The sequence below is a fragment of the Rhinoraja longicauda genome, chromosome 19 (assembly GCF_053455715.1).
Source record: "Rhinoraja longicauda isolate Sanriku21f chromosome 19, sRhiLon1.1, whole genome shotgun sequence".
In the NCBI taxonomy this organism is placed as follows: Eukaryota; Metazoa; Chordata; class Chondrichthyes; order Rajiformes; family Arhynchobatidae; genus Rhinoraja; species Rhinoraja longicauda.
This window is the reverse complement of record NC_135971.1, coordinates 14,170,148-14,196,552: the sequence shown is the minus strand read 5'-3', so window position 1 is coordinate 14,196,552 and position 26,405 is coordinate 14,170,148. Positions and strand designations below refer to the sequence as shown.

The following is a 26,405-nucleotide window of genomic DNA, read 5'->3' as shown; positions in this document are numbered from 1 at the left end:
AGTACAGTAGGGGGCTAAGGACGCAACCCTGGGGGGATCCTATGTTCAGAGTGAGGGAGCTAGATGTGTGTTCCCCCATCCTGACCACTTGGGGCCTGGCAGTGAGAAAGTCCAGGACCCAGGCACACAGAGGGGTGCTAAGCCCCAGTTCCAGCAGCTTCTCAGCCAGTCTGCTGGGGACCATTGTGTTAAAAGCTGAACTAAAATCAATGAACAGCATCATCACATAGCCCCCCTGGCTGTCCAGATGAGAGAGAGCGGTGTGCAGAACCTGGGAGACCGCATCATCCGTGGACCTGATCGGACGGTATGCGAACTGTAGTGGGTCCATGTTACGAGGACGACGAATGGTGTTTCCATTCGGATTTTCAGGATCTGTGTTTTTTAAAAACTTTATCCAGTTGATTGGAATGTGAGACTGAGCATATACTGCCAACAAAAAACAGAAAATGTCCGCATTCAGCAGCTTGGGCGGTATACTATGGGCACAGCGCTGTGGGCTTTAAATATAGCACTATGTCCACAGTGCTATGGGTCACAGACTGCTCAGGAAATTTACGTTTACCAAGGGTGACCATCCCTGTGGGGTGCTAGGGGAATGAGATGCTGACGTTCAGATGAATTGTTAAACTCCAGTGACATCCACTCCATTGGATGGACTTAGTTTCGTATAGTTTCGTTCATTTCAGAGGTGCAGATCGGAAACAGGCCCTTCAGCCCACCGAGTCCGTGCCGACCATCAACATTATGACCATTACCATCAACACTATCATACACAATGGGAACGTTTTAAAATTCTTAACGGAGCCAATTAACCTACCAACCTGCACGCTTTTGAAATGTGGATGGAAACCAGATCACCTGGAGGAAACCCATGCGATCACACGGAGAACGTATAAACTCTGTGCAGACAGCACCCGTAGTCAGGATTGAACCCTGACTCTGTATATCTAATGTTTAAAAGACACTTGGACAGGAACATGGATAGGAAAGGTTTAGAGTGTCGTGGGCCAAATTTGGGGCAGGTAGGACTAGTGTAGACAGGGCATGTTGGTTGAGTTGGGCTGTTGGGCCCGTTTCCACACTGTATGACTTAATTGGTGCATCAGGCTTGACTTGGTGTAATGAATATTTGAATAATTGAATAGGCAACATCACCAGAGAACCTCAATAGGTGACATTTCGGATTGAGTCCGAAACGTCGCCTATCCATGTTCTCCAGAGATGTTGCCTGATGAGTGTTTGACTGCACTGGGCCTGTGCTCGCTGGAGTTTAGAAGAATGCAGGGGGACCTCATCAAAATGTACTAAATAATGAAAGGCTTGGATATAGTGGAGATGATGTTTCCACCAGTGGGAGAGTCTAGGTCTAGAAACATAGAAAATAGGTGCAGGAGTAGGCCATTCGGCCCTTCGAGCCTGCACCGCGATTCAATATGATCATGGCTGATCATCCAACTCAGTATCCCTTACCTGCCTTCTCTCCATACCCCCTGATCCCTTTAGCCACAAGGGCCACATCTAACTCCCTCTTAAATATAGCCAATGAACTGGCCTCAACTACCTTCTGTGGCAGAGAATTCCACAGATTCACCACTCTCTGTGTGAAAAAAAACTTTCTCATCTCGGTCGTAAAAGACTTCCCCCTTATCCTTAAACTGTGACCCCTTGTTCTGGACTTCCCCAACATCGGGAACAATCTTCCTGCATCTAGCCTGTCCAACCCCTTAAGAATTTTGTACGTTTCTATAAGATCCCCCCTCAATCTTCTAAATTCCAGCGAGTACAAGCCGAGTCTATCCAGTCTTTCTTCATATGAAAGTCCTGCCATCCCAGGAATCAATCTGGTGAACCTTCTCTGTACTCCCTCTATGGCAAGAATGTCTTTCCTCAGATTAGGAGACCAAAACTGTACGCAATACTCCAGGTGTGGTCTCACCAATGCCCTGTACAACTGCACCAGAACCTCCCTGCTCCTATACTCAAATCCCCTGGCTATGAATGCCAACATACCATTCGCTTTCTTCACTGCCTGCTGCACCTGCATGCCTACTTTCAATGACTGGTGTACCACGACACCCAGGTCTCGTTGCATCTCCCCTTTTCCTAATCGGCCACCATTCAGATAATCGTCTGCTTTCCTGTTCTTGCCACCAAAGTGGATAACCTCACATTTATCCACATTATACTGCATCTGCCATACCTTTGCCCACGCACCTAACCTATCCAAGTCACGTTGCAGCCTCCTAGCATCCTCCTCACAGCTAACACTACCCCCCAGCTTCGTGTCATCCGCAAACTTGGAGATGTTGCATTCAATTCCCTCGTCCAAATCATTAATATATATTGTAAATAGCTGGGGTCCCAGCACTAAGCCTTGCGGTACCCCACTAGTCACTGCCTGCCATTCTGAAAAGGACCCGTTTATTCCTACTCTATGCTTCCTGTCTGCCAGCCAGTTCTCTATCCACATCAATACTGAACCCACAATACCGTGTGCTTTAAGTTTGCATACTAATCTCTTATGTGGGACCTTGTCGAAAGCCTTCTGGAAGTCCAGATATAACACATCCACTGGTTCTCCCTTATCCACTCTACATCCTCGAAAAATTCTATAAGATTCGTCAGACATGATTTACCTTTCATAAATCCATGCTGACTTTGTCCAATGATTTCACCACTTTCCAAATGTGCTGCTATCCCATCTTTAATAACTGATTCTAGCATTTTTCCCACTACCGATGTTAGACTAACTGGTCTGTAATTCCCCGTTTTCTCTCTCCCTCCCTTTTTGAAAAGTGGGGTTACATTAGCTACCCTCCAATCCTCAGGAACTACTCCAGAATCCAAAGAGTTTTGAAAAATTATCACTAATGCATCCACTATTTCTGGGGCTACCTCCTTAAGCACTCTGGGATGCAGCCTATCTGGCCCTGGGGATTTATCGGCCTTTAATCCATTCAATTTACCTAACACCACTTCCCGACTAACCTGGATTTCACTCAGTTCCTCCATCTCATTTGACCCCCGGTCCCCTGCTATTTCCGGCAGATTATTTATGTCTTCCTTAGTGAAGACAGAACCAAAGTAGTTATTCAATTGGTCTGCCATGTCCTTGTTCCCCATGATCAATTCACCTGTTTCTGACTGCAAGGAACCTACGTTTGTTTTAACTAATCTTTTTCTCTTAGAAGAAGGTCATAGCCTCAGAATTGAAGAATGTTCTTTTAGGAAGGAGATGAGCAGGATTTTCATTTTGCCAGAGGGCAGTGAGTCTGTGGAATTCTTTGCCACAAATGGCTATGGAGGCCATCAGTGGATGTTTTTATGGCAGAAATAGTTGGATTCTTGATTATATCGGGTATCGGAGGTTATGGGGAGAAGGCAGGAGAATGGGGTTAGGAGGGAGAGATAGATCAGCCATGATTGAATGGCGGAGTAGACAATGGGTGGAATGTCCTAATTCTGCTCCTATAACTTGTGACCCGCTGAGTTACTCCAGCACTTTGTGTCCTTTTGAACATAATATTCTCGAGTGCAGCCTCACCAGTGAGTTGGACAAAGTGAGTGCTGTGGTCTTTGCAGATGGGACACTGAAACATGTGAAGCTCCCACTGTCAGTCCAGGCGTAGGTTGGGTGACCAAGTCAAGGGCTCCCAGGAGATTTTTTAATGAATTAGCACGTTTAAACACGGCTGTTTTTCTATCCCTTTTCACTGAACAGAATGATTTAGAGATAAACACAACTGTTTTGTTGAATGGCACTGTGGATAACTTCCTGGAACTTCACTTCTGCAACTTATGTTCATCCCCATGACCAAAGCTTCAAAGAGTTGCCAATCTTTGAAGCCGGGATGAGGCTGGGGGAGCGGGGGCCCTTGTCACGTGCGGAGGGCGAGACAATGGGAGCGCCCTGAGTTATGTCACTCTGCTGTCACGTGCCGTTCAATGGGTTGAATGGGATCTGGCGTCACATGTCGGGGGCGGGATAATGGAGATCTGGTGTCACGTGTCGGGGCGGACGAATGGAGATCTGGTGTCACGTGTCGGGGGCGGGGAATGGGGTCTGGTGTCACGTGTCGGGTGAATGGGGTCCGGTGTCACTTATCGGGGCGGGAGAATGAAGTCTCGTGTCACGTGCCGGGGGCGGGGAATGGGTTCTGGTGTCACGTGTCGGGGCGGGTGAATAGCGATCTGGTGTCACGTGGCGGGGATGGGATCTGGTGTCACGTGTCGGGGAATGGGGTCTGGTGTCACGTGTCGGTGCGGGTGAAAAACGATCTTGTGTCACGTGTCGGGGGCGACGGGGCGGAATAGCGGCGCCGGCCAGTGACGTGTGGTTGGGCGCGCGAACGGGCCAGCGCTGGAGCAGGAAGGGGGGAGAATGGGTGAGTAACCATGGCGACCGGAGGAGGGGGGAGAGGGAGGCAACGGCGGGGCCCGTCTCCATGGAGACGCGGCCTGGTCCCAACCTGGAGAGGGAAGAGGGAGGAAAAAGGGGAAGGGCGGGTTATGGGGGGGGGGAGGGAGGTGTTTGGGGAGGAGAAGTGACGGGGAAAATGAGGAGGGGGGGTGAGGGGCGGGAAGGGAGGAGGGAGGAGGGGTGGGAAAGGAGGGCAGGCAGAAGAGGAGAGGTTGAGGGGAGGGGGACAAGATGGGATACATTGATAAATAGACAGTAGGTGCAGGAGGAGGCCATTCGGCCCTTCGAGCCAGGACCGCCATTCAATGTGGTCATGGCTGATCATCCACAATCAGTGCCCATGTTCCTGCCTTCTCCCCATATCCCTTGGTTCCACGAGCCCCTAGAGCTCTATCTAACTCTCTCTTGGATATATCCGGTGAATCCACAGATTCACAACTCTCTGGGTGAAAAGGTTTTTCCTCATCTCAGTTCTAAATGGCCGACCCCTTATTCTTAAACTGTGTGTGACCCCTGGTTCTAGACTCCCCCAACACCGGGAACATGTTTCCTGCATCTAGCGTGTCCAATCCCTTCATAATTTTATGTGTTTCTATAAGATCCCCGCTCATCCTTCTAAATCCCAGTGAATACAAGCCCTGCAGCTCCATTCTTTCATCATATGACAGTCCCGCCATCCCAGGAATTAACCTTGTGAACCTGCGCTACACTCCCTCAATAGGAAGACAGCTCGTTCCACGTACCTACCACCCTTTGTATTAAAAAAGTGACCCCTCATGTTCTTGTTAAATCTTTCCCCACTCTCACCTTAAACCTATGTCCTCTGGTTCTTGATTCCCCGACTGAGTAAAAGACTCTGTGCCTCTACCCTAGCTATTCACTTCAGGATCGTATACATCATCATAAGGTGACCCCTCAACCTCCTGCGCTCCAAGGAATAAAGTCCGAGCCTGTTCAACCTCAACCTTTTGCTCAGGCCCTCAAGTCCTCGCAACATCTTTGTGAAACTTCTCTGCAATCTTTCCGGTTTAACGACATGTATACATGAATGACACACAACATTCTACAAGAAGGACTGTGCGAAAAAGCGAGACTTTTATTCTGCAAATTCTGCAGGGGCATTGTAACTGTTCGTGCCAGCCCCAAACTGTGGTCCCAAATCGCCCCTTCCAGTTTTTAATCGTGTGATTTTTCTATTAACACAAGTTTGCTAGGAATGCAACTATTACATTACAGCAGGAATGTATATTTTAATTTAGTTTATTAATATAAACTGCAGATTCTGTTTCCAATATTGCAGCCATTTCAATGACAATTTTAATGTTCTTTGAAATATTTTTGTGGGTTTTGTTTGAATTATTCATTGGATGCAAATGACACAAAACAGACATCTAAAGAGGGGTCTCGACCCAAAACATCACCCATTCCTTCCATCCGGAGATGCCGCCTGTCCCGCTGAGTTACTCCAGCAATTTGTGTCTTTGTTTGGTTTAAAGCAGCATTGGCAGTTCCTTCCTACACACAAACAGTCCATTTGACCCAATCAAGCATTTCTGGTCTTCATGCTCCAGGCACGCTTCCTCCTCAGTTTAAAACTATCGGCATAACCGCCTATTTTGCTTTTTCCCTCAAGTCCTGCCCGCCCTCTCCCTCCCCCTCCCGAAACCTCACAAAATTCCCTCTCGATCCCGGATAAAGACTCCGGGAGACATGTTCTCCCCCGGTCCCGGGGCCGCGCTGCCCAAGTCTCCCCCCGACCCCTGGGGACTCTCCGATTCTCTGCTTCTCCCCCCAGTCTCCGTCACCATGGATATGGAAACAGTGGGTCAGCGGCTCGAGGTATTTCAGGATCGGAAGAGGGTGAGATGGACCAGCACCCAGAGGATTCTCCCTGACACCGGGAAGAGGTTTACAGTCAGTGCGTGTGTGCTGGGATCGGAGGGATTCACATCGGGGGGACATTACTGGGAGGTGGAGGTGGCGGGGAGTCGAGGCTGGAGTCTGGGAGTCGCTGCAGAGTCTGTGGAGAGGAAGAGACCGGTCACACTGACCCTGGAGTCTGGAGCATCAGGCGGGGGTGGGGTGACGGGTTTGATGCACTCACCTCCCCTCCATCCCGTCTCCCCGCCCGTCCCATCCCCGGGAGGGTGGGAGTTTATCTCAGTTACGAGTCCGGGACAGTTTCATTTTACGACGCGGACACCAAGTCCCATCTCCACACCTTCACTGGGAATAAATTCACGGAGAAACTTTATCCTTTCTTCGAGACTTATTGGGATGAAAACACCTGGCTGAGAATTTGCTCCGATTCAGCTCAATCATCCCATCTAACATCTTCAGACTTTAAACTCAAAGCTTGTCACCGACTGATTGCTGAAGATAGACACAAAAGCTGGAGTAACTCAGCGGGACAGGCAGCATCTCTGGAGAGAAGGAATGGGTGACGTTTCGAGTCGAGACGCTTCTTCAGACTCAATCTTCGGTTTAAACCAGCATCTGCAGTTCCTTCCAACGCACGGGTTGATTCTGACCGTTTGAAGATGGGTCTTGACACGAAACGTCACCCATTCCTTCTCTCCAGAGATGCTGTTTGTCCCGCTGAGTTACTCCAACATTTTGTGTCTGTCTTCGGTTTAAACCATCTGCAGTTCCTTCCTACACATACCGACTGATTACTGTTCACTTCAGCTTTGATGGCAACCGGTATTATGGAAGCAAGACCCCATGGCGCTGATGGCGGTGGCAACCCGAGACCCGCTGTTGCCGCGGCTCCTCATCCCCCTCCTCCACCCTCTCCCCCTCATCCCCCTCCCTCTCCGCCGGGCCTGCAGCGGCGGCCCCGGCCCCGACCCCGCCCGGCAGCGGCTCCACAAGGAGCGGCTGCGGAGAGAGGCGGGCTTGGAGGCCCGGAGTGGAGGAGGAGAGAGAAATGGAGGGGTGAGGGAGGAGAGAGAAATGGAGGGGTGAGGGAGAGGAGGAAAGGGAAATGGAGGGGTGAGGCGGAGAGGAAGAGGAGGAGGCGAGGGAGAGGAGGGGTGAGGTGAAGGAGAGGGATGAGGGAGAGGTGGAGAGGAAGAGGGGGAGGAGGAGGTGCAGGGAGAGGATGAGAGGGAGAGGAGGAGTGAGGGGGAGGTGGAGCAAGAGGAGGAGGGGTGATTCGGAGGTATCCTCTTTGTTCAGGAAACGGGGCTTCAACTCCACTCCACGTTGTTGTCCAGCCTCACTTACCCCCTCTGGCAGCTTGTTCCAGACACCCACGACCTTCTGTGTGAAAATGTTGTTCTTCAGTTTCTGATTGAATCTTGCACCTCTCACAACAAACCTGTGTCCTCTAGTTCTCGATTCCACTGCTCCGGGTAACAGACTGTGCATTCACCCTGTCTATTCACCACTTGATCTTATGCACTTCAGCCTCCTGCGCTCCAATTAATAAATCCTTCCCTGCCCAACCTCTCCCTTTCGCTCTGACCCTCAAATCCTGGCACCATCTTCGTGAATCCACTCTGCAGTTGTTTCCAGCATTTTATCCTGCCTTACACTGTCCCAAGCTCTACTCTCCGCTTCCGTCTATATTCAGGACAGTTTAATGTGTAACTGACCCCTCCCTGTGGTAGAGAGCGGAGGAACCCTCCATAGTTTCTGCGGGTGGATTTGTCTCCTTCCTTTAAAATGGTCGTAACGGTGGTGACCCTCGAGAGCTCTGGCCGGCGCTCCTCTTCCCAGAGGAAGGCAGACATTGATGGTGAAACTCACCAGTGCCTTCAGTGCACCTGCACAACCTTTGGCCGTCTGAGGAGAAGACTGTTTGAAGATCAGGACACAATTCGCAAGTCCTTAATCATTTTGTCACACACCTTCTGTCTTTTCATCTCTGGTCTTTGTCCAACCGTCTGACTATCAACTACCTCTCCCCCCTCAACTGTGTCAACCTATTGCCAGCCAGGCTTTGTCCTGCCCCCTTCCTCCCATCATTATTCCATCTTCCACCCCCTACAATCAGTCTGAAGAAGGGACCCGACCCGAAACATCAGCTGTCCATGTTCTCCAGATGTGCTGCTTGACTCACTGACTTACTCCAGCACTTTGTACCTTTATTTGTAACCCTGCATCTGCAGTTCCTTGTTTCTGCATCTTCACGTTGAACACTTGCAGCGGAACTACATTAATTCCTCTAGACGGCAGCGTGCGCAGTGGACCTGCGTTTTGAACCAGGAAGTGGCAGAGTTAAAATGGCTTCGAAAGACAGGTTCGAGAGTTTAACCGAGGAGGTAGTTTGTCCCATCTGCCTGGATTTCTTCATCGATCCGGTGTCACTGGAGTGTGGGCACAACTTCTGCCGCTCCTGTATCACACAGAGCTGGGACAGGGAGGAGAGAAACTCCTGCCCGGAATGTAGAGAGGTGTTTACAGACCGCAGCCTCAGGGTGAGTCGGGCCTTGGCGAGACTGGCTGAGAAAGCTCGAACACTGAGCCTGAATCGGACGGAGAAGGAAAGTAAACTTCACTGCGAGGAACATCAGGAAGAACTGAAGCTGTTTTGTAAAACTGACAAGAAGCTGATCTGCCTGGTTTGTGCAGCTGGGCGGGAACACAGAGAGCACCGCTTCATGCCGGTTAAAGAAGCTGTTGAAAACTACAAGGTAAAAGCAAACCGGTTTTGATCGCATCATTGTTTAATTCTGTTTTTATTGTCTAACGATTTTATTCTCCGATTTTCAAACACAATCACAGGGTCAGGTTAAAGCTTCCATCCAGTCTCTCACAAAAGATAAATCAGGGATCCAGCAAATGGAGCAGCAACAGAAAGAGAAGATTTCTGGAGTTCTGGTGAGGCTTTTAAGTTTCCATTTCCCGATCTTGTGCAGGTTTGATCCCTGTGACGCGTGTAATAACAGGGCAGCGCAGTGACACAAGTAGTGCTGCTGTCTCCTGGTTCTGGTGAGCGGGTTCGATCCTGACCTCGGGCGCTGCCCGTGTGGTTCACACCTTCTCCCTGTGACCGCGTCGGATTCCTTCCACGTCCCCAATACACGCTGGTTCAATGGTCAATGGGCGACGGTAAAATTATCCCGAGGAAAGCGGATGGTGGGCGTATAAATGGGAATTAAAGGGCACATGAAAAGGAATAGGCAGCAGGGAATTGTATTGAGGGTAAAGGATTGATGGGTTATAAGATTACCCTCTCGACATTTCAGAAGCATTTAGACAAAGAATTGAACTGGCAAAGCAAACAAAATTGCACAGGACAAATGTTACGGTCAAGGTGGTGTGGAAACACAATCAGTGACATGAAATATTGATCTTCACCTTTCATTTCACAGGAACAGTCACACAACCTTCAGTCCAAGATCACATCCCAGTTTGCTGAACTGCACCAGATTCTCACTGAGAAAGAGCAGCGTGTACTGGCAGATATCCGGGAGGAAGAGAAGAGGATTCTGAATAGAATGAAGAAAAATCTTGGAAAGATCGAAGAGAATTTAAAATCTATTCAGGAGGAACTCTTTAAGTTGCAGCAGCAGATGGATCAAAAGGACAGTGTGGTGTTTCTGAAGGTGAGGGGTGACACTCCAGTTTGGCGAAGTGAAAGTGCACAGTCACAAAATGGTGGGGGATATTTGTGAAATAAATGCTGCATTTGCCAGTAATTGAGAACTGGGTAAATGCTCCGTCTGTTCCAGAGCTGTGCTGCTGTTGTTCCCAAACTAAATGGCCTCCCGCATAATCTGTGGGATCTCAGCACTGCCTGCGGTCTCCTTGGGATGAGTTACTGTGATCCTGTCACTGAGTTAGCGAATGTTTGATATTTCCCCGAAAAGATGGAAAATCTCCAGGACTCAAAACATCATGTGGAAAGTTTGTCCTATGTTCCTCTTTAGTGGGAAAGAATTACGCGGCGTTAAACCGATCTGTTGAAGGCTTGCTCTCGGATACACTTCTTCAAGCCCTTTGATTTACCCACTTTAACATGCCTTGAGGTCGCCAGCAATTAAGGGGACCTATCCTATCCTATCCTAATTATCCCTTTGCTCTTAAAGGAACCTATTCTCCCCATAGTTATTATTTTGCTATTAATACACTTGTAGAATCTCTAGGGCAATATCCAATATTTGTCTCTGTGACGATGACAATAAATGCTGGGCAATGGAACATTTCTGGGGCTTGTTGTGATTTGTGTGAAACTCCTGCTGTTGGGATGTGGATGTCCCGTCTCAGTCTGCTCAGATTTGTGTTTTATTTCTTGCAGGAGGAAGCTGGGAGGAAGAAGAGGTAGGACATGCTCTTGACTGAAACACTGCATGTTTGTGTGTAAAAGCTCAAAGAATTTGTTGATGCTCAGTTTATAACCAGCTGCTAAATATTTGCAGGGTTAGTGATGAAGATAAAGCATTCACAGTGACAGACGGTGCCTTGTCGATTGAAAAATTCCATCAGCATTTTTTGATGAACACGCTGTGGAGAGAAACATCTGTCATTAAGCGAGGTAAAACCTGTCCAGTTCCCCTCTTCTTGTTTATAACGCCTTTTCGTAACACAGATGCAAACATTGCCGAGAGAGATTATATTCGCCTCTAACACTTCCTATGGCAGCTAGCTCTCTGCCACCCAGTGCCTGAAAACATTGAAAACTTTAGACTTTCCCTTCACAACTTAAACCGATGCCCTCGAAGTTTAGAAAACTGCATCTCCTACTCCTCAGTCCGTTGGCCCAGTTCATTATGACCAGTTTAATCTTAGACCTTCTTCACTCTCCACGATGTCTCATGAATTTTAGTCTCATCCACAAACCTGCTAGCCATGCCACCCACATACACATCATTTATCTAATCATTTGTATGAATAGGGACCAACAGTGGATTCAGCATTGAGCATTGTGGGGCACCACTTGCGACAGGCCTCCAGTCTGAAAAACAACTCTCTACCTCCACCCTCTGTCTCCCACCTTCAGGCCACATGTTTACCCATTGGCTAACTACCCTGGATTCCATATGTTCCAGCCTTCCTGATCAGCCTACCATGGAGTTCGCTGCTATCAAATTGCTAATCAGACCTCCAACATTCACATCCAAGCCTTAGAAATATAACATAAACAGCAGTGAGCATCTGAAATGTTCTGCCCTGGGAGGTAGTGATAGGTCAGATTATTGGAATAGGCAAAGTGAACACAGATGGATATTTGAAGGATCGAGAAATTGGCGGTTATGGACAACTTGTATAGAACAGGAATTGGTGCCATCGTAGATCAGTCAGGATCACATTGAATGGCGGAGTCGGCCTGAGGAGTGGAGCCTACTCCTCCTGCTATTTTCTTGTGATCTTTAGTTTTTTTCATACCTACAGCATGATAAACCTTACACAGAGTTGAATGCCGCAAAGATTGACAATACTTGTCCCTGGGACAATGATTTTGCTGTGCGGGGTGATATTGGGGAGACTAGGCCTGTGTACTCGAGCGTTTGGGTGTATTAGAGGGGATCTCAGTGAAACACAGTTCTTACAGGGCTCAGTGGGCTGGATGCAGGGAGGATGGTTCCCCTGTCAGAGGGGTCTGTAGAGCGGGCACTCTCTCAGAATGTGGGCCGCACCGTGTAGGACAGAGATAAGGAGACATTACTACACGCAGAGACTGGGGAACGACCCTGCACCGGTGGCTGTGGAGACTCAGTCATTCAGTGCTCTTGGAGCTGAGAGCCGTGGTTGTACATTACAGAGTCTGGCCCTTCGGCCCATCGTGTCCATGACCATCTTTTCCCCAGCTATACTAATCGATTTGCCCACATTCCACCGGCATTCTTCTCCACCTCACCTATTTAAATACCTCCAATATATTGATTTATATCTCACTCCACCACCTCCTCTGTAGCATGTTCCAGATATCACCCACTCTCAGTGTAAATCTATGTACTAAACCTCTCGTTTGTTTGTTTGTTCCTGAACTACAGCCAAAACGGTACACGATAGCATAACGATTTTAAGCCCACCTTACTCACCGTCATCCCTTTGGTGCTAATGGAAGAAGTTTCATTGAAATCGGTGTTATATTTTTTAAGTTATTCACATTTTAAGGTTTAAATCTATCTCCTAGGGACGTTGGGGGGAGGGAGAGAGGGGGGGCGGAGTGAGTGAGGAGGGAGGGGGGAGGAGGGGGAGGGGGGAGGAGGGGGAGGGGGGAGGAGGAGGGGGAGGGGGGAGGAGGAGGGGGAGGAGGGGGAGGGAGGAGGGGGAGGGAGGTGGGGAAGAGAGGGTGCTGCACCAATGCAGGAGAGGTTTGGGCCCAATGGATCCACTTGGTCTAGTAAAACCTAAATCTCAGATATACTTTAAAATACTTTGCTCTCAATATAAACCTGCACTCTCGTGATTTGATATCCCTGCATGCGAATAAGGTTTAGATAATTAACCTGCATCCTGCTGCAGACTTTGACAACCTTCCCTACTATCCACAATTTTTGCTTCCTCCGCAAACTTACTAATCACACCTCCCACATTCACATCCAAGCCATGATCATATAACATAAACAGCAAAGGGGACTCGAAGTAAAAGAGCCATTAGTAGGCAGTGATCTCAATATGATAAGTTTTACTCTAAAAATTGAGCGGGAGAAGGGAAAATCGGAAGTGTCAGTATGAGGCAGGAGCTGGCCAGAATTCACTGGAAGGAGGCCCTAGCAGGGAAGACGGTGGAACAGCAATGGCAGGTATTCCTGGGAATAATGCAGAAGTTGCAGGATCAATTTATCCCAAAGAGGAGGAAAGATTCTAAGGGGAGTAAGAGGCACCCGTGGCTGACAAGGGAAGTCAAGGACAGCATAAAAATAAAAGAGAAGAAGTACAACAAAGCAAAGAAGAGTGGGAAGCCAGAGGATTGGGACTCTTTTGAGGAGCAACAGAACTAAGAAGGCAATATGGGGAGAAAAGATGGGGTACGAGGGTAGAAACATAGAAACATAGAAAATAGGTGCAGGAGGAGGCCATTCGGCCCTTCGAGCCTGCACCGCCATTCAATATGATCATGGCTGATCATCTAACTCAGTATCCTGTACCTGCCTTCTCTCCATACCCCCTGATCCCTTTAGGCATAAAAGCCACATCTAACTCCCTCTTAAATATAGCCAATGAACAGGCCTCAACTACCCTCTGTGGCAGAGAATTCCACTGATTCACCACTCTCTGTGTGAAAAAAAAACGTTCTCATCTCGGTCCTAAAAGACCCCCTTATCCTTAAACTGTGACCCCTTGTTCTGGACTTCCCCAACATCGGGAACAATCTTCCTGCATCTAGCCTGTCCAACCCCTTAAGAATTTTGTAAGTTTCTATAATATCCCCCCTCAATCTTCTAAATTCCAGCGAGTAGAAGCCGAGTCTATCCAGTCTTTCTTCATATGAAAGTCCTGCCATCCCAGGAATCAACCTGGTGAACCTTCTCTGTGCTCCCTCTATGGCAAGAATGTCTTTTGTCAGATTAGGAGACCAAAACTGTACGCAATACTCCAGGTGTGGTCTCACCAATGCCCTGTACAACTGCAGCAGAACCTCCTTGCTCCTGTACTCAAATCCCCTCGCTATGAATGCCAACATACCATTTGCTTTCTTCACTGCCTGCTGCACCTGCATGCCTACTTTCAATGACTGGTGTACCACGACACCCAGGTCTCGTTGCATCTCCCCTTTTCCTAATCGGCCACCATTCAGTTAATAGTCTGCTTTCCTGTTCTTGCCACCAAAGTGGATAACCTCACATTTATCCATATTATACTGCATCTGCCATGCATTTGCCCACTCACCTAACCTATTCAAGTCACCCTGCAGCCTCCTAGCATCCACCTCACAGCTAACACTGCCCCCCAGCTTCGTGTCATCCGCAAACTTGGAGATGTTGCATTCAATTCCCTCGTCCAAATCATTAATATATATTGTAAATAGCTGGGGTCCCAGCACTGAGCCTTGCGGTACCCCACTAGTCACTGCCTGCCATTCTGAAAAGGACCCGTTTATTCCTACTCTTTGCTTCCTGTCTGCCAGCCAGTTCTCTATCCACATCAATACTGAACCCACAATACCGTGTGCTTTAAGTTTGCATACTAATCTCTTATGTGGGACCTTGTCGAAAGCCTTCTGGAAGTCCAGATATAACACATCCACTGGTTCTCCCTTATCCACTCTACTAGTTACATCCTCGAAAAATTCTATAAGATTCGTCAGACATGATTTACCTTTCATAAATCCATGCAGACCTTGTCCAATGATTTCACCACTTTCCAAATGTGCTGCTATCCCATCTTTAATAACTGACTCTAGCATTTTCCCCACGACCGACGTTAGACTAACTGGTCTGTAATTCCCCGTTTTCTCTCTCCCTCCCTTTTTGAAAAGTGGGGTTACATTATCTACCCTCCAATCCTCAGAATCTAAAGAGTTTTGAAAAATTATTACTAATGCATCCACTATTTCTGGGGCTACCTCCTTAAGCACTCTGTGATGCAGCCTATCTGGCCCTGGGGATTTATTGGCCTTTAATCCATTCAATTTACCTAACATCACTTCCCGACTAACCTGGATTTCACTCAGCTCCTCCATCTCATTTGACCCCCGGTCCTCTGCTATTTCCGGCAGATTATTTATGTCTTCCTTAGTGAAGACAGAACCAAAGTAGTTATTCAATTGGTCTGCCATGTCCTTGTTCCCCATGATCAATTCACCTGTTTCTGACTGCAAGGGACCTACATTTGTTTTAACTAATCTTTTTCTCTTCACATATCTATAAAAGCTTTTGCAGTCAGTTTTTATGTTCCCTGCCAGTCTTCTTTCATAATCTATTTTCCCTTTCCTAATTAAGCCCTTTGTCCTCCTCTGCTGGACTCTGAATTTCTCCCAGTCCTCTGGAAGGCTGCTTTTTCTTGCTAATTTGTATGCTTCATCTTTTGTTTTGATACTATCCCTAATTTCCCTTGTTAGCCATAGATGCACTACCTTCCCTGATTTATTCTTTTGCCAAATTGGGATGAACAATTGTTGTAGTTCATCCATGCGGTCTTTAAATGCCTTCCATTGCATATCCACCATCAACCCTTTAAGAATCAATTGCCAGTCTATCTTGGCCAATTCACGTCTCATACCCTCAAAGTTACCTTTCTTTAAGTTCAGAACCGTTGTTTCTGAATTAACTATGTCACTCTCCATCCTAATGAAGAACTCAACCATATTATGGTCACTCTTGCCCAAGGGGCCACGCACATCAAGACTGCTAACTAACCCTTCCTGATTACTCAATACCCAGTCTAGAATAGCCTGCTCTCTCGTTAGTTCCTCTACATGTTGGTTTAGAAAACTATCCCGCATACATTCCAAGAAATCCTCTTCCTCAGCACCTCTGCCAATTTGATTCACCCAATCTATATGTAGATTGAAGTCACCCATTATAACTGTTTTACCTTTGTTGCACGCATTTCTAATTTCCTGTTTGATGCCATCCCCAACTCTACTACTACTGTTAGGTGGCCTGTACACAACTCCCACTAGCGTTTTCTGCCCCTTAGTGTTTCGCAGCTCTACCCATATCGATTCCACATCCTCCAAGCTAATGTCCTTCCTTTCTATTGCGTTAATCTCCTCTCTAACCAGCAACGCTACCCCACCTTCTTTTCCTTTCTGTCTATCCCTCCTGAATATTGAATATCCCTGGATGTTCAGCTCCCAGCCTTGGTCACCCTGGAGCCATGTCTCCGTAATCCCAACTATATCATATTCATTAATAACTATCTGCACATTCAACTCATTCACCTTATTACGAATGCTCCTTGCATTGAGGCACAAAGCCTTCAGGCTTGTCTTTACAACACTCTTACCCCTTATACAATTATGTTGAAAAGTGGCCCTTTTTGATTTTTGCCCTGGATTTGTCTGCCTGCCACTTTTACTTTTCACCTTGCTATCTATTGCTTCTACCCTCATTTTACACCCCTCTGTCTCTCTGCTCATGCTCCCATCCCCCTGCCACATTAGTTTAATTCCTCCCCGACAGCACTAGCAAACACTCCCCCAAGGACATTGGTTCCATTCCAGCTCAGGTGCAGACCGTCCTGTTTGTACTGGTCCCACCTCCCCCAGAACTGGTTCCAATGTCCTAGAAATTTGAATCCCTCCCCCTTGCACCATTTTTCAAGCCACATATTCATCTGAAATATCCTCCTATTTCTACTCTGACTAGCACGTGGCACTTGTAGTAATCCAGAGATTATTACCTTTGAGGTCCTACTTTTTAAGTTTATCTCCTAGCTCCCTAAATTCACCTTGTAAGACCTCATCCCGTTTTTAATCTATATCTTTGTTGCCAATGTGCACCACGACAACTGGCTGTTCACCCTCCCCCTCCAGAATGTTCTGCAGCCGCTCAGAGACAACCCTGACCCTTGCACCAGAAATCGTTTGCGGCCGCAGAAACGCCTATCTATTCTCCTTACAATTGAATCCCCTATTACTATAGCCCTTCCACTCTTTTGCCTCCCCTCCTTTGCCGCAGAGCCACCCACGGTGCCATGAACTTGGCTGCTGCTGCCTTCCCCAGATGAGCCATCTCCCCCCACAGTATCCAAAATGGTATATCTGTCTAGGAGGGAGATGACCGCAGGGGACTCCTGCACTATCTGCCTACTGCTACACTGGCTAGTGGCCACCCGTTCCCTTTCTGTCCGCTTAACCTTTACCTGCGGTGTGGTCAACTCACTGTACCTGCTATTCACGACCTTCTCAGCATCGTGGATGCTCCAGTATGAATCCAACAGCAGCTCCAACCGTTCAATGCGGTCTGCCAGGAGCTGCAGCTGGACACACTTCCTCCACACGTAGTCATCAGGGACACCGACAATATCCCTGATCTCCCACATGTTGCAGGATGAGCACTCCACTCCACGGTAAACTAGCCAATAATATATAGGAGGATAGAAAAAGCTTTTTTAGGTATGTAAAGAGGAAAAAAATAGTCAAGGCAAATGTGCGTCCCTTGAAGACAGAAGCAGGGGAATTTATTATGGGGAACAAGAAAATGGCAGACGAGTTGAAACGGTACTATGGATCTGTCTTCACTAAGGAAGATACAAGCAATCTCCCAGATGTTCTAGTGGCAACAGATCCTAGGGTGACGGAGGAACGGAAGGAAATTCACATTAGGCAGGAAATGGTGTTGGGTAGACTGATGGGACTGAAGGCTGATAAATCCCCAGGGCCTGATGGTCTGCATTCCAGGGTAGTTAAGGAGGTGGCGCTAGAAATTGTGGGCGCATTGGTGATCATTTTCCAATGTTCTACAGATTCACGATCAGTTCCTGTGGATTGGAGGGTAGCTAATGTTGTCCCACTTTTTAAGATAGGAGGGAGAGAGAAAACGGGAAATTATAGACCAGTTAGTCTTACATGAGTGGTGGGGAAGATGCTGGAATCAATTATAAAAGACGAAATTGCGGAGCATTTGGATAGTAGTAACAGGATTTTTCCAAGTCAGCATTGATTTACAAAGGGGAAATCATGCTTGACTAATCTTCTGGAATTCTTTGAGGATGTAACTAGGAAAATTGACAGGGGGGAGCCGGTGGATGTGGTGTACCTCGACTTTCAGAAAGCCTTCGACAAGGTTCCACATAGGAGAGGTTGAGTGAGTGGGCGGATACATGGCAGATGCAGTTTAATGTAGATAAGTGTGAGGTTATTCACTTTGGAAGTAAGAATAGAAAGGCAGATTATTATCTGAATGGTGTCAAGTTAGGAGGAGGGGGAGTTCAACGAGATCTGGGTGTCCTAGTGCATCAGTCAATGAAAGGAAGCATGCAGGTACAGCAGGCAGTGAAGAAAGCCAATGGAATGTTGGCCTTCGTAACAAGAGGAGTTGAGTATAGGAGCAAAGAGGTCCTTCTACAGTTGTACCGGGCCCTGGTGAGACCGCACCTGGAGTACTGTGTGCAGTTTTGGTCTCCAAATTTGAGGAAGGATATTCTTGCTATGGAGGGCGTGCAGCGTAGGTTCACTAGGTTAATTCCTGGAATGGCGGGACTGTCGTATGTTGAAAGGCTGGAGCGATTGGGCTTGTATACACTGGAATTTAGAAGGATGAGGGGGGATCTTATTGAAACATATAAGATAATTAGGGGATTGGACACATTAGAGGCAGATAACATGTTCCCAATGTTGGGGGAGTCCAGAACAAGGGGCCACAGTTTAAGAATAAGGGGTAGGCCATTTAGAACGGAGATGAGGAAGAACTTTTTCAGTCAGAGGGTGGTGAAGGTGTGGAATTCTCTGCCTCAGAAGGCAGTGGAGGCCAGTTGTTGGATGCTTTCAAGAGAGAGCTGGATAGAGCTCTTAAGGATAGCGGAGTGAGGGGGTATGGGGAGAAGGCAGGAACAGGGTACTGATTGAGAGTGATCAGCCATGATCGCATTGAATGGCGGTGCTGGCTCGAAGGGCTGAATGGCCTACTCCTGCACCTATTGTCTATTGTCTATTGTCTATTAGTGGGCAAAATTAGATTTTTAGATTTAGAGATACAGCGCGGAAACAGGCCCTTGGGCACACCGGGTCCGCGCCGCCCAGCGATCCCCGCACGTTAACACTATCCTACACACATTAGGGACATTTAAAAAAAAAACATTTACCCAGTCAATTAACCTACATACCAGTACGTCTTTGGAGGGTGGGAGTAAACCGAAGATCTCGGAGAAAAGCCACGCAGGTCACGGGGAGAACGTACAAACTCCGTACAGACGCCGCCCGTAGTCAGGATCGAACCTGAGTCTCCGGCGCTGCATTCGCTGTAAGGCGTCAACTCTACCGCTGCGCCACCATGCGGCGCATGAGCACATGGTATTCTGTCCAACACCCGATCATTCATACTCTGCTTCCTTCCATGGTCCAAGCCACCCCTCCCTCTCTCTCACCCTCCACTCCAAGAAACAGGGGCAGGTCATCTGGCCCCTCGTGTCTGCCCCCCTTCACTGTGATCATGACGACCCCACCACTCACCTCTACCTCCTCTTTAACAACCTCAAATTACCGCTAACTTCAATATCCTCTTGGTCCGATCTGCCTCCATATATGAGTAGCCCCCCCCCCCCCCCCTTCGTTTCTCCACCACCGCAATCTCGCAATCCCCCTCACTCTCCGCACTCGTCTTCCCCGTCCACCCTCCCCCACCTCACGAAATTCCTTTGCTATCCCCGGATAAAAACTCCGGGAGAGATGTCTGTTGTGCACCCGATGTGGTTGTGGGTGAAACCCCGGGCACGGTTTGAGTTGTCCGCCCGCCTGTGCCTGAGGCCGAGCGGCCTCTCCCCCGGTCCCGGGGCCGCGCTGCCCGAGTCTCCCCCCGACCCCCGGGGTCTCTCTGATTCTCTGCTTCTCCCCCCAGTCTCCGTCACCCTGGATGTGGAAACAGCGCATCCGTGGCTCGAGGTGTCTGAGGATCGGAAGAGGGTGAGAGTGACCCGGACCCGGAGGAGTCTCCCTGACACCGGGAAGAGGTTTACAGACAATCCGTGTGTGCTGGGATCGGAGGGATTCACATCGGGGAGACATTACTGGGAGGTGGAGGTGGCGGGGAGTCGGGGCTGGAGTCTGGGAGTCGCCGCAGAGTCTCTGGAGATGAAGGGACGCGTCACACCGACCCCGGAGACTGGAGTCTGGAGCATCGGGCGGTGGGGTGACGAGTTTCTTGCATTCACCTCCCCTCCATCCCGTCTCCCCGCCCGTCCCATCCCCGGGAGGGTGGGAGTTTATCTCAGTTGCGAGTCCGGGACTGTTTCATTTTACGACGCGGACACCAAGTCCCATCTCCACACCTTCACTGGGAATAAATTCACGGAGAAACTTTATCCTTTCTTCTGGCCTTGGGATGAAGACCACTGGCTGAGAATCTGCTCCGGTTCCGCTCCGGGTGTGTAAAAGGGTCGGGTCCCGGGACCGGCGTCAGGAGCGGGGCTCAGGGGCTGTGGGGCAGAAACCCAGTGGCAACAGGTCTGCGCTGAACGGCTCCCATTTAATCCCCAAACTCCGCATCGTAAAACTCCAGTGAGCGCGGAAATAAAACCAGGGGGAATGTAAATGTGGGAAGAGAGAAATAAACAGCAAGTGGAATCAGAGCTGTCGATCCGTTCATTTCAACACGTTAACTGCGTCACTTCTTGGTCCCGCCACTAGATGGCAGCAACGCCACGCGGTGCGACCACAGACCAGCTGTAACTTTGAGAATTAACTTTGACAATTGCAGAAACAGAGGGAATCTGATTTAATAAGTGACTTTTGTCACCTGTTACCACACCTGCGGCCCAAACCACATGCATGGCTTAAAATGGGGAATAAAAGCATAAATCGCCCCCAAAACTCAGCAGGTCAGGCAGCATCTGCAAGGTGAAACATACCTTACATTTCAATGGACAAGAGATGCAGGAGTAGGCCATTCGGCCCCTCGAGCCAGCACCGCCATTCAATGTGATTATGGCTGATCATTCACAATCAGTACCCCGTTCCTGCCTTCTCCCCATAACCCCTGACTCCTCTATCATTAAGAGCTCTATCTAGCTCTCTCTTTTTAAAAAATATATATATATATATATTTATTTTTTTACAGAACTTTTTTAAACAAGTCATCCCTCCCAACCCCCCTCCCACATCCCTCCCCCTGTATTAATGCTTAATAAGAAAAAGAAAGGAAAGATAAAGAAAACAGAAAGATTGCCTGGGTGGTGGAAGTTCTGAACACGCTCCATGGGATTCCAATCAGAATAAACTATTTATATATATGTACTTCTCACCCAAAAGGACCAACGAGAATATCAGCAACTCTTCTATGTGTATAGACCCATCTTTTGTAAATAAGAGCGCCAAATATTTAAAAACGTATCATATTTGTTCCTTAAGTTATAAGTAATTTTTTCAAGTAGGATACAATTAGAAATTTCATTATTCCAAAGGTCCATGTTTAAATAGGAATCTGATTTCCAAGTAACTGCGATAGATTTTTTGGCTACTGCTAATGCAATTTTTATAAATTCTTTCTGATATTTATTCATTTTAAGTTGTGGTTTTAACCCTTCAACATCACCCAATAAAAAAAGTCTTGGGCTATGTGGGAGTATTCCAATAATCTGTTCCAAAAAACCTCTTAAATTTGTCCAAAAAGGTTGAATTTTTGAACAGGACCAAGTAGAATGAAAAAAAGTACCAATTTCTTGATTGCACCGAAAACATTGGTCAGATAAGCTTGGGTTTATTCTCTTTAATTTTTGTGGTGTCATATATAATTGGTGTAAAAAGTTATATTGTACTAATCTAAATCGAACATTTATTGTATTTTTTCATACTGTCAAGGCATAATTTTGACCAATTTGTTCCATCAATATTAATATTCAAATCCGTCTCCCATCTTCGCCTTGATATATGGATTCCTTGTTTAGTGTCTTTTTTTGGATTAAATTATACATAATAAAGATAAAAAATTTAATTTGTCCTTTTTGAATTAGGTTTTCAATTTCCATAGGTTTCGGAAGTAACATTGTTTGACCCAGTTTATCTCTTAAATAAGCTCTTAATTGAAAGTAACAAAAAAGAGTATTATTTGATATTTGGTATTTATTTTTCAGTTGTTCAAATGACATCAATATACCTTTTTCAAAACAATCTCCTATATATCTAATCCCTTTTTGATACCATCTATATAAAAGCTGATTGTCCATTGTAAAAGGTATCAGTCTGTTTTGAATCAGAGGGGTCCTTGCTAATAAGGATTTCTTAGTTTCATCCTCAAAGTTTACCTTATTCCATAATCTGATCAGGTGTTTTAATAATGGAGATTCTTTCAGTCCCCGTATCAATTTAGGTTCCCATTTATATATAAAGTCTTCTGGTATATTTTCTCCTATTTTATCTAATTCTATTCTCGTCCATGCCGGTTTTTCTTCTTCAAAAAGAGATGCAATAAATCTAAGTTGATTTGCTTTATAATAATTATTAAAATTTGGAAGTTGTAATCCTCCTGAATCAAATTTCCATGTCAATTTTTCCAACGATATTCTTGACATCTTACCTTTCCAAAGAAATTTCCGCACACATTTATTTAACTCTTGAAAAAACTTCTGCGGTACTTGTATTGGTATTGTTTGAAATAAATATTGTAGTTTCGGAAATATATTCATTTTTACAACATTAACTCTTCCTATTAATGTTATTGGTAACGTCATCCATTTATCAAGGTCTTCTTGAATTTTTTTTAGTAATAATAAATAATTTAATTTATATAAATTCCTCATATCATTATCAATTCTTATACCTAAATACTTTATACCAATTAATGGCCATCTAAATTGGGTTACTAATCGACATTGAGTATAGTCTCCTTTAGTAAGGGGTAAAATTTCATTTTTATCCCAATTTATTTTATAACCTGATACTTTGCCATATTCTTCCAATCTAAAAGATAGTTTACGCAACGGGTCTAATGGCTTTGTTAAATATATCAAAACATCATCTGCAAATAAGTTAATCTTAAATTCTTCCTGGTTAACTTTAAAACCCTTAATATCTGAGTCAGTTCTGATTAGTTCAGCTAATGGTTCTATCGCCAGCACAAATAAAGCAGGTGATAATGGACATCCTTGTCTAGTTTACATTTTTAATTGAAAGGGTGTTGAAGTTTGGCCATTTGTCACTACTTTGGCGTTTGGATTAGCATTTAGAGCTTTAATCCAATTTATAAAGGTTGTTCCGAACCCGTATTTTTCCAATACTTTATATAAAAAATCCCATTCTAACCTATCGAATGCTTTTTCTGCATCCAAAGCTACTGCTACACTTATTTCATCCCTCTTTTGTGCCAAATGCATTATACTAAATGATCTAGTTACATTATCTGCAGAATGTCTATTTTTAATAAACCCAGTTTGATCCATATGTATTAATTTTGATAGATATTTAGACAATCTACTAGATAAATTTTTTACTATTATTTTATAATCTGTATTCAACAAAGATATAGGTCTGCATGATGCTGGTTTTAAAGGGTCTCTATCTTTTTTTGGTATTACTGTTAGGATCGCTGTCGTAAAAGACTCTGGGAGATTATGCGTTCTTTCCGCCTGATGTATTACCTCCATAAAAGGAGGAATTAATAATTCTTTAAATTTTTTAATAAAATTCTGGTGGGAACCCATCTTCTCCTGGAGATTTATTACTCTGTAATGATGCTAAAACTTCTTTAACCTCTTTTAATGAAAAAGGCATATCTAATCCCATCTGTTCTTCTAAATTTAATTTTGGAAGGTTTATTTGTCATAGAAATCTTTCTATCTCGTTAATATCTTTTTGTGATTCCGACTGATATAATTCAGAATAATTTTTTTTTTAAAGTTTCATTAATTTCTAAAGGTTTATAAGTAATTTTATTTGTATTTATTCTAATGGCATTAATCGTTCTCGAAGACTGCTCAGTTTTCAATTGCCAGGCAAGAACCTTATGTGATCTCTCTCCTAACTCGTAGTACCTCTGTTTAGTTCTCATAATTGCTTTTTCTGTTCGGTATGTCTGTAACATATTATATTGTAACTTCTTATTAATAAGTTGTCTTCGTTTCTCTTCTGTTTCATACCTTTGAGATTCTTTTTCTAATTTTGTAATTTCTTTCTCCAATTGCTCTACTTCAGCCATATATTCTTTCTTAATTTTAGAAGTGTAACTTATTATCTGTCCTCTCAAATATGCTTTCATTGCATCCCATAAAACAAATTTATCATCAACTGAGTTGGAATTTGCATCTAAAAAAAAATTGAATTTGTCTTCTCATAAAATCACAGAAATCTTCTCGATTTAATAATGTTGAATTAAATCTCCATCTATAAGTCGTTTCCTCCTTATCCATCATTACCATTGTCATTATTAAAGGGGAATGGTCTGACAATATTCTTGCTTTATATTCAACATTTTTCACTCTGTCCTGTATATTTGTTGATAATAAAAAGAAATCAATCCTCGAGTAAACTTTATGTCTATTTGAATAAAAAGAATAATCTCTTTCTCTTGGGTTAAGTCTTCTCCATATATCGGTTAGATTTAAATCTTTCATCAATGACAAAGTTAATTTTGCTATTTTAGTTTTTGTAACTGTCCTAGCTGATCTATCTAAAACTGGGTCTAAACAAAAATTAAAGTCTCCACCTATTAGTATTTTATCGTGAGCATCGGCCAAATTCAAAAAAGTTTCTTTTATAAATTTTATATCATTTTCATTTGGTGCATAAATATTCATCAAAGTCCATAATTCCGAAAAAAAGTTGACAATGTATAATCACATATCTTCCCGCAGGATCGATTATTGTATTTTGTATTTTAATTGGTAACGTTTTATTAACCAAAATTGCGACTCCCCTCGCTTTTGAGTTAAATGAAGCTGCAGTAACCGTTCCCACCCAGTCTCTTTTTAATTTCTGATGTTCCATCTCTGTTAAGTGTGTTTCCTGCAAAAAAGCTATATCTATCTTCATTTTTTTGATGTGTGTTAAAATTCGTTTTCTTTTCACCGGCCCATTTAGCCCATTAACATTAAAACTCAAAAAATTCAATAATTTAGCCATTATTCTTAACAAAATTACTCCGATCTACAACGTTGCTTAACACCTCATTTCTCGTAGTTCTTTGGGGAATTTCCTTAAAATTCACCATGTTGCTGTACTCCCCGCCCCCCCCCTAACATCCAGGCTAAAAGAAAGAGAAAAAGAAAAAAGAAAATATTAGAGGATCACAAAATACCCCCATACTAATGCTGTTTGTGAAAAAGAAAACAACATTACCTCCCTCCATTTTACGGGTCATGGCTAATGCCATGAAAACACACATGAATCCCGCAGTCATCAATCAGTGGTTCTCCAGCCCCCCCGAACCAAAATAACTTTTCTCCACTACTCATTTTATATATTTTTCCACCATTTCAAGTCTATATCTTATTTTCTTTCATCTTGTATCTGGAGAGCTTTTGGAAGTTTTAAAGCAAAATCCTCTGCCTCCCGATAGTAAAGAATTTATTTCCTTCAGTTTCTGAAAATATTTTCAACGTTGCAGGATATCGCAGATAAAATCTGTAGCCCTTTTTCCCACAAGACTTTTTTCACTGGTTTAAATTCCTTCCTTCTCTTCAAAAGTTCATAACTTATATCAGGGTAGAAAAAAAGTTTATTCTCTCCACTTCTCAATGGACCAGAATTCGTTTTGGCACTTTGTGCAGCCGCCTGCAAAACTCTTTCTTTGTCCTGATGTCTTAAACATTTTATTAGAATTGATCGCGGATACTGACCATGTTTTGGTCTTGGTCTTAAGGCCCTATGTACCCTTTCAATTTCAATTGGTTGGTCACTCTTTTCCATTCCCAAGATATCCGGGATCCATTTTTGAAAAAATTCTATTGGCTCCTCTCCCTCTGCACTTTCTTCAAGACCGACAATCTTTATATTATTTCGTCTAGTGCTATTCACCAGCAAGTCCAATTTTGCAAATATCTGTTTCCTTTCCATTGTCCAGGCAGTTACATCATTTTCGATCTTGTTCACTCTATCGTTAGTGTCTTCAGTTGTTTCTTCCAGTCTTTTAACTTTCAAATGCCTCCATTTTTTTAAAACTCCTGTTGATCGCAATGTTATTATTGTTAACTGTCAGTTCCAATGATTTTAATTGGTCATATATTTGTTGTAGGATCTCTTCTATATCTCCACGGTATTTTTTACTTTCGATTTTACCTTTGGCTCTAACAGGTAGGTAAGATTCTTCTTGCAATTACTCTTCTTGGTCATCTATATTTTCAGGCGGGCCTGGGTCTTGGTCGATTTCACTGTCTGTAGTGGCAGAGGCATCCTGGGATTGTAGTTCTTTGAAACAGTTTGTACCGTTTCGCACATGCGCAGCTCCCCGCGATCGCTCATGCGCAGCTCCCCGCGATCGCGCATGCGTAGCTC

The 26,405-nt window shown here is 45.2% G+C and overlaps 1 protein-coding gene across 1 annotated transcript in view; it reads left to right on the top strand.

Annotated features, from left to right (window-relative positions):
• Nucleotides 1–20,430, top strand: part of LOC144603143 (zinc-binding protein A33-like) — a 38,217-nt gene extending 17,787 nt beyond the window's left edge. Inside the window, exon 6 of the mRNA XM_078416303.1 lies at nt 19,822–20,430. Within this exon, the coding sequence (XP_078272429.1) occupies nt 19,822–20,354 (533 nt within the window). The 3' untranslated portion in view covers nt 20,355–20,430. The remainder of the gene's footprint in view (nt 1–19,821) is intronic.
• The last annotated feature ends 5,975 nt before the right edge of the window (nt 20,431–26,405 follow it).